This window comes from Taudactylus pleione, unplaced genomic scaffold (assembly GCF_031769625.1).
Source record: "Taudactylus pleione unplaced genomic scaffold, aTauple2 ptg000004l, whole genome shotgun sequence".
NCBI classification, from domain to species: domain Eukaryota; kingdom Metazoa; phylum Chordata; class Amphibia; order Anura; family Myobatrachidae; genus Taudactylus; species Taudactylus pleione.
Genome location: NW_028284407.1, coordinates 8,955,764 through 8,972,689, shown reverse-complemented (window position 1 = coordinate 8,972,689; position 16,926 = coordinate 8,955,764). Strand labels below are relative to the sequence as shown.

Below are 16,926 nucleotides of genomic sequence, written 5' to 3'. Positions count from 1 at the left end.
TCAAGCGCGAATGCCTTGGGTGCCAAGACTTTTGCTTGCACCATTGCAAAAATCTGTGAAAGTCAGTCTATTAGGCACCCATACTGCTGTTTACCATTCTACACAGTGCTTTAGGTTGTTAAATCGCCTAAACACGATGCATTTGGCGCAACAAGCATGATAACCGTGGCACTTGCGCCGGATTGGTGCAACAATTGAAAAAGCTCCATTGGGTTCCCATTTACTAGCTTGCACTCAAAAAACTTTTGAATTCCCCCCCACGGTGTCCTGCTAAAATAAATTCCACTAAAGCTACCTTTCCAAATGCACTTTATTATTTTGTTTATTTTTTATAGGATGGATTCATTGAGGGTCTTGCCTTAATATTGCCATTTAGTATTGAGGGTTTTCTTAAAAGCTAGATTAGCTTCAGAAGAATTAATTTTTTTCCTGACAATGAAAAGAATTTACCCATTTATCACATACGTTTGTGGATCCATGCTCATATGTATACCAAAGACTGAAGTTATGAGCACTATGGTGCAAATTACATGTTTTGTAAATATCTCCTGTACAAGGATAAAGTGGTTCTATGGACCAATCAAACTCTTTTTACCAAGGGTGGTACCTACATTTCATATTAACTAGAAAATTGTTTTTACATCTTTTTACCCACAAAACAGTGAATAGCACAGAAAGGAGATTTCTCTTGGTGAGAGTAATTACTTGAATTTCTCCAGGACATAGTTTTCAAAATACAATTATTTGTGATTCCAGTAGAATCTCAGAAAGATCATGACCCTTCCAACAAAGTAAATTTTAGATTGCTCAGTGAAGTAATTGTGCAGTCACACAAAAAATGTGGACATAAAGAGCCAGAAATATGTAAAGCTCGCTCTACGTGAGTGGAAGCAACTTCTTGGTAAGATGTCTCAGTGACATAACTGTACAAGGCAGCAGGTGAAAAGTGTATGCAAAAGAGTTCTAGTCATCACCTGGATATGTCATCCTCTGCTGATTCTCAGTTTGGGAAACATGTTCTCCACACGGCCACTTTATTACATGTTTGATTAGGGGATGCGGTCAATATCCTGACCACAAGGATTCCGGCGCACAGAATGCCGGTGCCGGCATCCCAACCGCCGGAATCCCGAAGGTAAGTAGGGGGGGGGAGGTTAGCGTTGGGCATTAAGGGGGAAAGGTTAGGTTTAGGGTGCGGGGAGGTTAGGTTTAGGCACTAGAGGGGGTAGGTTAGGGTCAGGCTAGGGAGATGGGGAGGGTTAGAATACTGACCGACAAGTGTCTGTATTCTAACCCTTTTGGGATGCTGGCATCAGGATTCTGACCGCCGGCATGCAAAGTACCCATGCCTTACACTATGCAGCATATGTGGTTTAATTATTTTCCTTGTGGCCCTCTTTATTGTATTACTTACATTACCAGGGCTGCCATGATGTACTGAAGGAGAGAACCGCAAATCATGTACCAGATAATTCCTATTTTTCTAAGTACCCCATCCAGTGATTGCAAAATACACGCTATAGTGTGTATTTACGCGCTACAGAGGATGAGGGACTAGTTATTATTTAAATGACCGGGTCCTGCAGGACTCGCTATGTGTGCAGCGCAGCAGCTGGGCCAGTGATGTGCTAATAATCTACCCCGCCAATCGGCACGGTTGGCAGCATCTCCTCCTCCAATCGGCATCTGAGACCTCCGCATCCTGGTCACGTGGTGCCACCGGGCTCACCTCTCTCTCTCATATCATATCACCAGTGAATCAAGGTCAGTTGCGCTCCGGGTGTGTGTTGTGAATACGTGCACCCGCTGCCGCTCGCCCTCATACCGGGCATCCATACATTGCAGCCCATGTGCTCTCCACAGCCTGGAGGAGGGGGAGGGGATGCGGGCACCACTGCTGGAGAGAGGCACAGCAGCACCTTCCATTTTGTTTCTGCTCCTCTCAGGGCACATTACTTCACCATAATCCCTAGGGTGGGGCCCTTGTACTGATTTTAATCTAGCCTATGTGTATCACCATGGCTTTTCATTTTTTACTAGCAGAATATTGTTTCATGCCCATGGTTGTGTATATTCCCCGATCAGATCTGTATGCTCAAATGTATGGTCTCAATCATTTGCTTATTGTGGCACTTTAGCTTCTGTTGTATATAGAATTAGTGTGGGAAATGAGCCCATCTCCCTTGGTTTGGACACTTGTTTCTTACTGCCACAGCCCTGTTGGACAGCTCAGGATTAGTGCAGCCTGGGAGTAACCCCATTATATTACCCTGTGAGCCATAGATGTGTCTTCCTGGTCAGCTCTAGGTGCGTTTCAGGTGCACAGCCTGATGTCAGACATGTCTGTTGAGGGTGGGTCTGCAGATTTTGCACTCACCATAGTGAGGTATCAGGGTGACAGCAGCTTGTTCCAGTATTGCCAAATGATCTCCAGTCCCACTTCATTATTTCCTCAGGCAATTGCCTGAATGTATGATACTGCTGCTCTAGTTCTGTATGTGCACTAATCCGTTAGGAAAGACCATGGATGCATAGGAGTTTAATCCCAAACCTTTTCCAATGCAGTGTTATATTAATTTCCAATTAATCTGATGCTGTTCTCTTGGGAGCATTCATTGACCGTTCTCTACTCTGAAACCTATTTGGATATATATAATATCTGAATGATCAGATTTGCATTATTGACCGGTCCAGAGATGGGAATGGTATGGCTTATCTCTGAACATCACTCAACAATCTTCATTTAGCTCTCGTTCCCTGTGCCTGCGACACCCTGCACACATACAGCGAGCAGCACTGGCTGACGCAAGACACTGTGCCCCGGGCCTCCATGCTGAGGTGTGTGGCTAGGTGACACTGGGTCCCCCCTATAGGGCCAGCGTGTGGTGGGTCCCTTCTGTGTGGTGCCAGGGTGCTGCAAGTGTTTGAGACCCTACTGTACAATGCCAGTGTCTGCTGAAACAAGTTTATGCAGTGCCAGGGTGCTGCCAGTGTGTTGGTAACCTTCTGTCCAATGCCAGTGAAAGCCCCTAACCCCCTCTTTGCCCCCCAGTACTGCGCCAGCTGCTGTCTACACTTGACTCCTCCCTACCCCCAGCATGGCCTGCTTCTTGCCCCCCAGCACTGTCGCAACTGCTGTCTGCACGTTCCCCCTCCCTACCCCCAGCACCATACTCCCTGCCCTTACTCCCCTCTACAACCATCTCTACCCATCTTCTCCCTGCCTTTACCCCCAGCTCTACCCCAACTGCTGCTTGCCCTTAATCCTCTCTACCCTAACTGCTACCTCCCCCAGCACTGTCCCAACTGCTTCCTGCCGTCACCCCCCATAATATGTAATGGGACCCAGAAACAGTGGAGTAGGACCCCAATTTGTCAAAGTGAGGGGGTCACAAATTTTTTCGTTTACCGTGATCACTGGCAGCAAAAGTATCTCATCAATGTTTCCGATTTTTTTTTTTTTTTTTTTTTTTTTCCCCCACCATGAGACATTATTTAAGGCAAAGTGGAAGAGGAGGAACCACATTATATACCAATCGGGGGTATGTTTTTTCATGCATCTGCATCTAACTAATCTAGCAGGAACTTACAATAGTTTAAGGGCTGTTTTATTCAACTGTTTGTGAGATTCAAAATTCTCAATCTATCATTAAGTTCAGTAAATAGGTTCTTATGAACAGCCGTCCACCTAGTACCAAGTGTTGTGCTTTGATGCCACTAAAATCTGAGTTCTGGTTATCAAGGAGAGTAAAGAAACTTAATTAAAAGTAAAAGGCAAGCGAAACTGAATTAATTGTCCTCCTCATCCCACTGAATGTACGTCAGCCATAGATTGTATTCACATCAGTCCCTAAGTGGAGAACAGTCTATAGTCCCTACCATGTGGATACACACTACAGTTAATTTTCTCAGAATCTAATTGACCACCCAATTGGAGTCTTGAAACAGGGATCAAAACTGGTGACTGTACACCTGGATTTCCAGAGTCTACCAGGATCTCTGTGCTACTAAATATCATAAATAAAACTAATTTACAGAAAACTAAAGAGCTACTAGGTCTGACCATTGTTATATCTGTTTCCATTACAACAAACATGGCATAACATTTATAGTTGCGGTATTCTCTTAAGGTAGATTTGAGCTAAATTAAGCTATAATTGGAACAGGTGTTGTACAGACGCTAGACTTTTTGTTCTGCTGTGGGTTTCACTTTCGCTCTGTGTTGGTACATATACATTTTGCGGGATTATAGTCTATGAAGACCTGCTATGATAACAGCCAAGTCATTGTGCTGAATAGCAAAACTCCACAGACTGCATGTCCGTGGGTGTTGCTACTGATTGAAAATCATGTTTTGTGATTTTGTTTTTAACCTGGTCCATGTAATCCTGAGTGTAATAATCTGGATTATAGTTTAGAACAACTGGTGCCCAGGAGTTGCATTTGCTTTGTTGTTTTTGAACGTCCCTATTTTGTAGTTTGTTGAATACTTCAGAAACGGGTTTCAGGTAGGGACCCGGGATTACTTAATCCACTAGACCAGGGGTTCCCAACCACGGTCCTCAAGGCACACTAACAGGTTTTCAGGATAGACATACTTGAGCACGTTTCTTGATTAGTATCTGTTATTTTGATTTAACAGTCTGGTTAAGCATGGATATTGCTAAAACCTGGACTGTTAGTGTGCCTTGAGGACAGAGGTTGGGAAACGCTGCATTAGATCCCTGATATGTATCTAAAATCTGTTGCTAGACGTCATTGGGGTGATTGAGTTTCTTTAGCTGGCCGCTCTAGCTAATGGGCACCCCACAGGGCATTTTAATTGTTGCACCATTCGGGCGCGATAGCCCCTAGCATTTCTGCTCATACCCTCCTGAGGTGGCAAGCACAAATGTGCAATAAATCCATGGTTTGGGCACCCAAACTGCTGATCAGGAGTTTAGATGGGATTAGCCGTTTTACGCGGCTAAACCCGGTCTAATTGGGCACGACAAATGCGATAATGTGTGCCCAAAACAATTGAATTGCTACATTGGGCACACCTTAAAAGACAATTGAATTCTCCTCCCCCTAGAGTGAAGCAAATTGTTAATACAAATCTTTTATTTTTAATGTATTTTGTATTCCTATTCTACTTATTTTACAATTCTATTGGCTCTGTCCGGCAGTGTGGGCCAAGCGGTAGGCTGCCTACTTGGCAGGAGGTTACTGTACGTTAGTTATGACAGCTTTCAATTGAATGCTAGGGTGACGTGATCATCTGCTCAATCAAGGCATGCAGTCGCCATTCCTATGCACCATAAAAACATGACTCGTAGGTTTAAAACCCACATCCTCCTGACCTAAATTGGCGGGGGGGAGGCCGTATTTGTCTGGTTATGAAGCTACATAGTACCATCAGTCCTTACAGGTTTAAGCCCATTTACAAGCTTGCGACCGTTAACAATGTTGTTGGCTAAGGGTAACCTATTTTCATGTTTTACTAAAATGCGTATTTGTGATGAGTACAAGTGTCAAATCAACATGGTGCTCTACAAAGGGGGCTTGCCAGGTCTCCTAAACTGGTGAACTTTTAGCTTTAAATTTTACACCTGTATAATTGTTTCAAAGTGCATTTAGCCTACTGTTAACCTTTCCTATAAAGCCGCTACCATTAATTCATCTGTCTTAGCAGTTCTGCAATCTTTTACTACGGTTACACACACACACGCTTCTTTAGTTAGAGATTTGGGTGGGGAAGCTTCAAGCACAGCTATCTACTTAAGAGTCTTGCTAAGGGAAATAAAGATTTTTTATTTCAGCCCTCACAGAGAATGAAGCTTTAACCTTTTTAAGACAAGCCGGCAAGTTTAGAAATGTTTTCCTCTTATTGAGTTTTCACAGCATTTGGAGCGAGCTAATTGCTTCTGCTAATAAATAATCTACAATCGATGCTGACAGCAGTTAATTGGCACAGAGACTTTATTCAGCAAAGCGCTTGGCTAACGACCTTCTTTAAATTAATAGCATTAAATGGTACGAGGAAATAAATCTGAGGAATTGCCTGTCATTCGCTGTCATGTCTAATAACTTCCGATAATGATGGCTGATAGATTTTTGCAGATTCCATTATTGAAGTTGCTGCATGTAATTATTCTCCTCATTATATGTAAACAATTAGCAACATTTGGTGTTTCCTTGCAATAAAGCTGTTAAATACCAGCGATACATTTCTATTCCTTTTTAAAGAACCCAAGTAACAGAAGATCTGGGAAAGGAGTACTGCCTGGTATATTACATGCGATGGCTGTAGAGTAGGCATTCATTCCAGCATTATTCAGCAGAAGTGATTATAAACCAGTCTCAAGCTAGTTGTACTGTGGAAATTTACATTTTAAATCTGCTGTATTCTGTAATCACTGTGACCACCTGGAACACAATTCGTACACTTATGAAATTTACTTAGTATCTCCAAAATAAATGTACAGCACTTTTACCTCCATGTGTCAGCAGTATCAGAATATTCATGCTCAAACTTCTTTCTACATTATCTCCCAAAACAGTGTTTGGAAGTCTTTCTGAATTAATGTGGCCTTGAGTGATGCTATTCGGAGGTATATTGATCCATGTCTAACAATAAAACAATCTCCCTCCCAGATGGTATTCTCTTTTGCAGATAGCTAAATCAGATTATGGTATTAAGTTGTGTGCTTAGCACTGGCTCACACTAAAAGAATGATGGGAAAAAATATTTTAAATGCCATATGGAATTATGGAATGGTCATAATTGATGGTTAGCCTGTCTCCTTTGTTAATAACCATCTTGCAAAATTCACTTGCTTTAAAATCTTTTTTTTTTGGGGGGGGGGGGGGGGGGGTACACTATTTTATGTGTGTGCTGAACTGACATTACACTGTTTCTGTTAAACTATTTGAACATCTGTGACCATTTGAAAGCAATAGCTTTGTTGCGTTCGTTCACCATAATGGCCTGGCCTTTGTTTGTCAATGACATATATGTATGGTCATACTTGTCTTACCTGCTGTCTTTGAATTTTGTTGTGAATGTCTAACTTTGTTTTAATTGCATGAAAGTATTGCATAAACACAAGGATACAATCTTTTTTTGTGTATCCATGTGAGTGTTATGCTGCCCATCCACTAGGCGATTGTACCTAGCGATGGAGCGATAACGACGGTAGTTATCGTTCCATCGCTTGGTAATCAGCCACAAATCGGGCAGCAAAAGGTTAAAGACGACCAGCGATGCGCCCGCTGGTAGTTTTTTAACATCAATCATCACCCGAACATGACGGTCAACCTGACGACCGCCATCAGGTTGCCATGGTCGGGGATGATCGATCTGCATACGCTGAATGTTCAGTGCATGCAGTTCACCCCGCCGGAGACGACGGCGTCGTGATCGTGCCGTCGTCCCCCACATCGTTAAATGGATGGGCAGCATTACAGTGAAAATAAACAAAATCCTGTGATTTATGATAGTTTGTGTATGCATTGATGTAAAATGTGCTGCAGGATGTCATATGTAGTGTCAGTAAAATTATGTATTTCTGTTGTGTTGAAAGTCGATTTCTTTACTTTTTATTTTTGTTAATGTTCTGAGAGTAGTATCTATGTAGCCCATTACATTAACATGGTTCTGATACTAATCTAACCTATAGTACTTGTGTGTTAGAATAATTTCCTACTAGTAAATGCAGTGGGGTGCGGTCAATATCCCAGCAAAGGGAATGTCGGCGCTTAGAATACCGGCGCCGGAATCGCGACACCCATCAGAATCCTGAGGCTGGCATCCCGAAGGTAAGTAGCGGGATTAGGGGGAAGGTTAGGCACTAGGGGGGACAGAGAGGTTTAGGGTGAGGGCAGGGGGAGGTTAGGTTTAGGCACTAGGGGAGAGGTTAGGTTTAAACTCTGGGGAGGGAGGGGTAGGAGATGGGTTAGGATACCTACAGACAGGTGTCGTATCCTAACCCTGTCGGGATGCTGGCATCTCGATTTTCATCGCTGGCATCCCGTACCCAACCCAGTGCAGTGCGTGAAGAGCAGTGTGTGACAATGGGGTGCTTCTCAGGCTAAAGAAGAGTCACAGGAAAATGGTGTATTTTTATTTTGAGTTTCGCTGCTTGTTGGTTTAAAAACTGATGGTGGCTCTTAGTTGCTTGTGGTACATGTGACTTGGTGATTCCTGGCCTTGTGTGACATTCTGATTGTATTTGTGTTCAGCGAGATATGTTTTTTGCACTTTAGTCTATCTGATAGCAATGTAGATTGGAATCCAGTTTTCCTTTTGACACTTAGTTTGTAATGTGTTTTGAATTGCAGCTTGAGGAAGTGAGGGAAAAAGAAACTTACAAGGCTGCTAAGCTGATCCTAGAAAGATTTGATCCAGACACAAAGATCAAGGTAACGTATGTTAATTTAAGAACTCTAATTTTGGGCAATAAATACTAAAAATGAAGTACTAAAGCCCATAGCAACTGACTAGATATTTGCTATTCATTAGACCCTGCTATCATGTTGGACTTTTATGTGCTTAAAACATAGTACTTAGTGCACTCTGTAATTGCTGTTTTGTCTGTGAGAAGCGCACGTAATATATATCTCAAGCTCTGATGACTTGACTCAGAAACAGTCCGGCTGTTGTCGTGAGTGTCTCCCAGGCAGGCGGCTTCCTCTATACCTCACAGCTGTTCTTCTCTATTAACTGTGTAAAAGGGGGTCATAGAGTAGCCATGTGTGTTTGGTCTTTACACAAAAAGGCAGTATAGAACCTAGTGACACATTCCTTTTAATGTCTATAGGAATCAAAGTTGATTGATGCTATAGGTTACTGCAAATTTGCTTTTTTATACACTCTGTAATTATCCCCAACCGCTTGTGTTATTTTCATACTATATCTTTATCTCCCTCAATTAAGGAGCTTGAACTTTCAGTTTCTGATGTCCCGAATACACCAAGGCCTGGCCAAGGTAATGCAAATTCTGAATGCTTTATGACCTCTTTGATCTGTATATTTTTTGGGTGGCAAAAGTAACCTGCTCTTAAGCTATAGTTTAAAGATATTAACAGTTTTATCAGTAATGGTGGTTTGGGTGGGATTCACGGGTGACTGGCTGGGGTGTGATGGGGTTTTTTTTTTACACTCCTAATCAGATTGTCATGTCCATGTGGTTCTTATTTTTAAAGATGCCAACACACTTGGCGATGTGCTCACGATGTACGATTTCCCTTGAACTCTCCCCCGGCTGCTCCTACACACGATTTGGAGTAAAAAATGTCCAATCTGACATAAGATCTATCGTGCATCCAGTGCATTGTGTCCCAGATTGGCAAATCTGCCCTACAGCACGGCAGATCTGAAGATGCGATGTGCGAATAGCGGGGACGCATATTGTGAGTGGGGACTCACAATTTGTGCATTTTCTTACACGATCTGTCGTTCCAATGCGTCGGAATCTGACAGCTCGTGTAAAAAATCGCCAAGTGTGTAGGCACCTTAACTCCTTATATGCATGACACATCAACATGCACCTAACTGTTGTCTGTTTCCCCCCATAATGTGGGAATTAGCAGTGTTTGTGTATGAGGACCGGATTGCCTTGAGGCAGGCGGTGTTGTGGAGCATTTGGGTACAGGCATTTGATACAAATGCTGGGCATTAAGGGGTGGGTGCGTGGCACAGGAATGATAGCATGGAATCCAGTTGGGTTGAAGTAGTGTTTAGTGTTGGGTTTGTAACTGGGACTAACGTGGGCCATAGAGTGTTTAGGAAATGGGTATTTTGAGTGTTGAGAGGGAGAGTCTGTTTACGATGACTGAAGTGAACATAGGAAGCTTATTTCATCTGAATAGAAAAAACTCACAGATGGGGAAGGGAGTTGAATGGTTTGATAGAACTTAGGGTGGTTTGGAGTAAAAATAGGGGTCAATCCAATTGTCTGCAAGGGTGCGAGTTGCTGTTGCCACAGCATTAAAAAGCTGGCGACAGCACCTGAACTAGCACCTCTCGCAGGCCACTCTGAACAAGAATTCGCTCAATTTTGCTCACTTTTGTGTGAGTTTGGGCTGCCGTAAAGTGCGGCTGTTGCAGTTGGACTGTACCCATTGTGTGCATGTGTTGAGTTTAGTACTGGGGTACAACTTTGGTAGGATTCCATTAAATATTGAGGACATTTTCCGGGGCGAGGCACTACTGCAGAAATTTAACTTCATGGAAAAATCTGAATTTCGGTATGAAAGAGCACATGGCACTCCAGTTAATTGCAGGCTCAAGCTTACAAGAAAGATCTACCTGCTCTATAATGGCATGAATACTTAAAACCACCGCTATTCACGTTTCCTTAAAACTGCATCTTCAGTCTGTAGGCGCACAGTAGCCAATGAATTGCAACAGTGAAACAGCGCCTCAGTCTGGAAAGCATGTTCAGCCTTCTTGAAAGGCATTCACATAAAGCATGTTTGTGAAGACGTTAAATGGGTAATTCAGTTACAGGTGATGTGGGAGTGAAAGCAATTGTGCTGTTGTGTGAACTCTGGCAAAAGCACATTACTTAGCCCATACATCATGCATATTACCACACAACCCCATAGGGGGTGCACAGGAAAGATCACAATGTTGGTGCACGGTATGTATGGGTGGTGTGCGCACTGTACATCGCGTCACCAGGTACGATCACGCTGTGTGCAATTGTTACCATTGCATCTTGAGCATTAGCTCAAGTTACTACATGAATGCTGGGTTTTCTGTTCTTGTTATTGAATGAATTTAAGCTGGAGGTAATTTTCAGCCATAGGAAAGCAGATGGCAAGCTTTAATTTGCATGCTAGCGCAAAAAGGGAAATGTATGGTGCGTGCTTATTGCATTGGCTGTTTTGGAACAGTCTCTCTCTCCTGGCCTGATCTGTATCCTAATTGACTGTAACACCCTTGTGTGCTTTCAGAAAGGAATTTGCTTGTGTGAATCTTGCGCGCCTAAACTAGCATTTAGTTACACTACCAAAATTACGGCTTAAGTAGTTAGAATTACATGTTTTAAGTTACTTATCCGACACACTTTTATTGTAAATCTACATAGGTTTTAGTTAGAGGATTTTTGTTGTTGTTGTAGCTAGGTAACCTAATTATTTAATGGGTGCATGAATGTTGGCACAATAAAGTGCTGTATCTTTTTGAACAAATCTGAAATTTGATGAGTAATACATTTTAAATTTATCCTTAAGTTGTAAGGACAAGAGACAAGTTTCTTTTACTGTATCTTGTATTCTGCGCGTCATGAAATGCAGATTATAGGTGGACTTGTAAATGTCTGAAATAGAGTTAATAAGAAAACAAATATAGAATTTCAAATTGTTGACCCAAAGCTCCTGCTTTGCTCTACTGTTAAGTCATCTGATGTCCATTCAACTTTTAGGGGGGAATTGATTTTATTTGGGGTACCCGTTAGTGATGGGCGCCCTACAGAGCTGTTCAATTGTGTCTCTAATCGGCCGCAAGTGTTGCGGCTACCCAGATTTCTGCTTGCACGGTCTTGAGCGCACCCATATGACCGATTTTTCGCGGGACACACCACTTTAGATGGTTTAAGCTGCTTTATACAGCGAAGCCCTGTGCATTTGACTGCGATAACCATGACACTCGCAATAATTGAATAGCTTTGTTGGGCACCCATTTCTAATGCCTATAAAACAATTGAGACCCCCCTTAGAGTTGACTATTTTTGTATGGGGCGCTTTGTTGGTTTCTGCATCCTAACTGGCGGTACTCGGATATGCATGGAAATCTCAAGAATTCCATTTGGCATATTAGGGGCAATTAAATTCAGTGTGACGATGAATAGCGCCAGGAATGAGTTCCTGGATCTATTCAAATGTCCCCATCACGCCCTGCACGTAAGTTGGGAGGTGCAGGTTACGGCACCTAATGCCAGCTGTTAAGCCGCAGTAGCCTGCATTCTCTGACTTAAGTGCTGTCCGCGTTGCTGTTAGTGCGCTAAGCCCGAAACCAGCCTCGCAGCACTATTTTAGTCTGATTTTTCTCCTTGCACCTCAAGTGGGTGTGAGCAGAAAACCTCTAGTGGAGGTTAACGGCACGGCCAATTGCATAGCTCCAGGCACTTTCCCGGTGCAATTCAACATCGCACTGAATTGAATTGCCCCAATTCGTTACATGTTGGAGAAATGTAGCGCTTAAAACCTAGTGTTGCATATGGTTCTTTAATATTGCTCATGCACCAGCCTTTGTCTGAAATGCTGAATAAATGGTTGTTTTTGCCTCGAAGACTGGAATGTAGCTTTGCTTCCTCTGTTATTCCTGGGTATATTTAGTGGCTTTATCTGCGCACCAGCACGTTTTTCTCGCCTAGTGCCTGTTGTTTTTTTTGTTTTTTTTTTAATATCTATAATTGCCAACATTTAAAAATATTTTTCAGGGACACTTTGCTGCTGAGCCAGTGCGTCCATACAGGTAATGGGCTATACTGTCTTGTCAGACATTAAAGAGCTGTAAGCCCACCATGCTTTGTTTACCATGTAATTGTCTACCTGTTCAGTAAATGTGGTTCTCTAAACTTTTAAAATTCAGAGTTGGTAATAATTACATGTAAATTACAGAAAAAAATTGGAATTTTATAGTTTGGTCGGTCAAAAATGAAAACTGTCATTTCGGGACAATGTTCAAAACCTGGGACTGCCCCTGGAAATTATTGAACTTTATTTAATTAGTCTTTTTGTGTTCTTTTATTGAACATTTTAAAATGTAAGTGGGCAAAAGAGACAAGGCGGTGACTGAATAATAAAATGCCTTTTATATAGTAGTCTGGTTATTTGTAGTCTTAATTCAGTAATACCAGCTTTAGGTTTGCTAAAGTCCTTATTTTTGTATTTTATATCCTAGTTACTACAAAAACAAAAATTTTATATATATATATATATATATATATTTTTTGTTTAATGTTATATAGCAGCCACTGTTTAAAAAATAAATAAATGATATAGTGCCCCCCCCCCCCCTTACTTTTGTGATATCAATGTAATGTTAAAGCTTGCTTCTAAAAAGTTTACTGTTTACACATGCTATTTATAAACTTTTAATTTTACCCTTTCATAGAGACAGTTGAAGTGAACGCTAAGAATGTTTGAATGGTAGCTGCTTTCAGTGTTCACATAGGATGGCTCAAATCAGAAATCACATCAGATCTGGCTATCTGTATTTTTGTGCAAAGCTGAATGGGTGCCTTGTCGAATAGTAGGCAGCCTGACTGCATTTTTTTATCAACCATATATGTTTATGGCGAACATAGTCAGTACGCAACGCAGGAAGGAAGGGTCAACCATACTGCAAACTGCATACAGAGTCCCTGCTGCATGGAGATGCTTTGTGTGTATGGACAGTACGTTCTCCATAGAGATCGGTTATATCTATCACAGATGCAGTCTGTGCTGAGTTTGCATAATTGAAGCTGATTGTTGCCAGAGCACCACACATTCAGTATCTAGTGTGTATGAAACCTTGACAATGTGTTCCTTCTGTTGGCCAGCTGAGAATGATGGGTGGTTTTGTAGTCCTAAGGGGGATCACTCCTTCCCAATACTATAGGCACAAAGCACTGGGATTGGAGTCAGATTTGATCACATACTGTAAGTTTTGTGCTGATGGAATTTCCTGCTCTAATTGGTTTAAACATCATTCTTATCAAAATGGATTGAATTTTGGGGGGCTCATACACTGACATTAGCAGCTGTAAAACTACCTTATTGCAAAACTTCGTTTTGGACATTATGGGTGTGATTTCAGTTGTTTTAAGTCGCGGTAATTAAAGGGCGCCCATTGTTGTAATTCAATTGTTTGTGGATGCCCAATAAATATTGCGCTTGGCGCGCCCAATTAGGTCCGGTTTAGCCGCGTAAAACAGTCTAAAGTCCAGGTTAGGGCGCTCAAACCATTGACTTTTCACACATTTCTGCTCGCCACCGTGGGGTAAGGGCACGCGAGCAGAAAAATCAGTGCCGATGGCTGTTCACGCCCGACGGAGCAGCAATTCCCCCGCTGGGGAAAACCTTTCCATCGCCCAATATGTTCCTCTTCATTTTTCTTACTTGTGTGATTGAAGAGTTGCAGAGTAATACAGTGATAGCTACTCTAATGCCCTTCACTAGCAAAAACAAAGGTCAGTAAAACATGTTCTACCATGTGTGGCAGTTGTAGGTATTGTATAGGATTAGGAAAGGTGTTCTATTGCAATTGAAATGTTTGACCCTTTGTAGAGATTTTCTATAGTTTACAATACATAGTCTGGCCTGAAACTCTTGTTAAGACCTGAATACATACTTGACATTTAATTATGTTCTGCTTAACCAGGCATGTATTTGCCGTGTATAAATCTTCAGCTCTACCATGATATGCTTTCATTGATTTTTAAAGAATGCAATCAAATTTTAGCTCCAGCAGTCATACATGCTGACCTATTTAACGTTGAAACCTGTATCACTGAGACCTGTATCACTTTGTATTGTACCAACACAATGCAGTTTGTACAACCGAAGGGAAAAATATACATAACTGGCTGTATATTTATATTTTTTCACTATTTTGTTTTCTCCTTTGATATGTTGGTCATTAATCTCAGGATGTAGATGTGCTCTGAAATGACTGCTTATTTGGGTGTTATTTTATATAGCTCTCTAAACGCACAACTGTTTCCCTCTTTCTGGGGGCGATTTCTATCAGTGCTCTATTAATAGTGCTGGGAAGGATTTCCCGGAGCTATCCCACTCAGCGAGCTGTTAGGCCGACTAGTTGGATTTCTGCTTGCACCCACAGGAGGGTGCGAGAAGAAATCCTTTAAAGTCCCAGCCGCGAGGCTTTTGGCACGAACAGCTTCACGGCTGGCACTTTAGTCGGAGAATGCCGGTTAGTGCGACCAAACACCCAGCTTTATTTGCGCTAACCGGCATTCTCCGACTTAAGTCGGAGTTAAAAGCTTGCTGAATTGAATAGCTTCCGGAACTCCTTCCCGGGGATATTCACAGTACACTGAATTGAATCGCCCCCCTCTGTCTCCTATTTTGTCACTACTGGTTTGTGTGTTGGCGCAAGAGAAAATATGTTAAATGATCATTTTTTGAGGTGCAACTAAACTAGGATACTTTTTATTATTGTATAATACTACTTCTGTACATGCAGAATGTTCGGGACACTCCTAGCAGAATCTTTCAGAAGATGTGTACAGTGTTTGTGTGAGAATGTAACCAGTTACCTGGTGTGATTGTGAGGTTAGTGCTGCATGTGCCGGGAAATGTCCCATGAAGAGTGGTATGGAGGCTAACTATAACAAATTGGGATTATTTTATTTAGCACTTAAGTATTGAGTGTAAACGTAATATGTTAGATTCAGTTTACATGAATCTGATGCTAGCAGACAAGAGATTCCTCTTCTTCCCTGTAACCTCAGAGTATTCAACATGTGTCCCTCCAACTGCTGTGGAACTACACATCCCAGCATGCACTGTCGGTTTAACATGCTCTAATGGCAAACTGGAGGCCCATTTGTTGAGTATCCCTGTTGGTACTGCCTTTGCCTTTACATCTGTGGGGTAGGCGAATCTTGTCATTTCAAAGTCATCAGGAAGCGACCCTTCATTTTAAAGGAGAAATCTTAAGATAACTATTTGCTGCAGTAGGGTAACCCATTAACTGAACAAGATTCTTCAACAATAAAGTGGTCAGAAAACAGTTAAAGAAAATCCACCAATTACAGGAGACTAGCCCGCTCTTCCGGGGCGGCTGGGAGCGCCACCTGAAAAAGTCCTGTTACTGTGAATGGGAGCAGGTGACGTGTGAATGAGACCCGCAGGGGTTGAGCTAAGGAGATACTTTGAGATAAGCAAAGATGTATGTAGATGTAGTCTGGTTAGCAGCCGCATGTGTAAGTAAAAGTATTTTATATGGAGTTCGGTAGAATACAGGTAACCAATGGAGGGACTTGCAGAGCAGCAGACAATTAGGGGGCGATTCAATTGTTTTGCGCATCCCCCTGCTGAATGCCTATATGAACAGGCACCCAACGGAGCAATTCAATTGTTTTTCCGTTGGGGTGCCCATTAGTATTTCTACTTCAGGGTCCATAGGGTATCCACAGGATACCTTGGGGTATAGGTGTGACGTCAGTCGCAGGGCACCAAAGAGTTAAGCTTTCAGCCTCCCAGGATGCACTAGGTCCCCCTCCTATACCCCGCCCCCGGGCCAAGGCACCTCAGTTTAGTTTGATGCCCGGCCGGAGTCGGGTGCACCTGTTGGAGTGGGGGCTAGAAGAGCCCCTGAAGCTTTTTCTTCATGCAGCTGTGGCTGCACATCTGGATGAACAGCATGGACTGTCAGTCCTGACGTCCATGCTGTCTTCCCTACACCCCGCCGGTACCAGAACGCCGGTACTGATCCGGGGATGCTGGTGGGCGTCTGGGGTCACAGCTAGCGGTGACCCCAGATGCTCCGGACCATGGCCGGATTCAAGGGGGACAGAGGTAAGCAGCGGGGTCCCGCGGTGGGTCCCCGCTGATCACATGGTCCTATGTCCCCAGGCAGGGGGCTCCCTGGGGACTGGCTGCAGCGTGGAGCCAGGCGACCAACCTGCGCTTCCACTACCCCCTGGGACAGCGGACCGCAGCAGAGCGGTAGCGCTGCGGCGTCCCAGGGGTTAAATGCATGCCAGGGGAGCGCGCCTTCCCTGTCTCACAGCCGGCGCCTCCCCCGCTGCACACAGCCCTCTCTGCATGCTGCCGACTGGTCCTGTGGCAGCGCTCCTCCCCCAGGCCAGCCTCCTCTCTGCTCCTCGGCGGCCATCTTCTCCAGAACGCATGGTGAACGCTGCTGGAAGCGCTGGACGGAAGCATCGTGGTCTGGGTCCCCCCGCATACCTCTCCTCCGCTGTG

General features: G+C 43.2%; 1 protein-coding gene across 1 annotated transcript in view; it reads left to right on the top strand.

Moving 5' to 3' along the window:
• The window catches only part of LNPK (lunapark, ER junction formation factor), a 107,904-nt gene that overhangs the window by 63,628 nt on the left and 27,350 nt on the right, over positions 1-16,926 (top strand). Inside the window, exons 7-8 of the mRNA XM_088473783.1 lie at positions 8,323-8,403; positions 8,918-8,969. Of these exons, the coding sequence (XP_088329909.1) occupies positions 8,323-8,403; positions 8,918-8,969 (133 nt within the window). The remainder of the gene's footprint in view (positions 1-8,322; positions 8,404-8,917; positions 8,970-16,926) is intronic.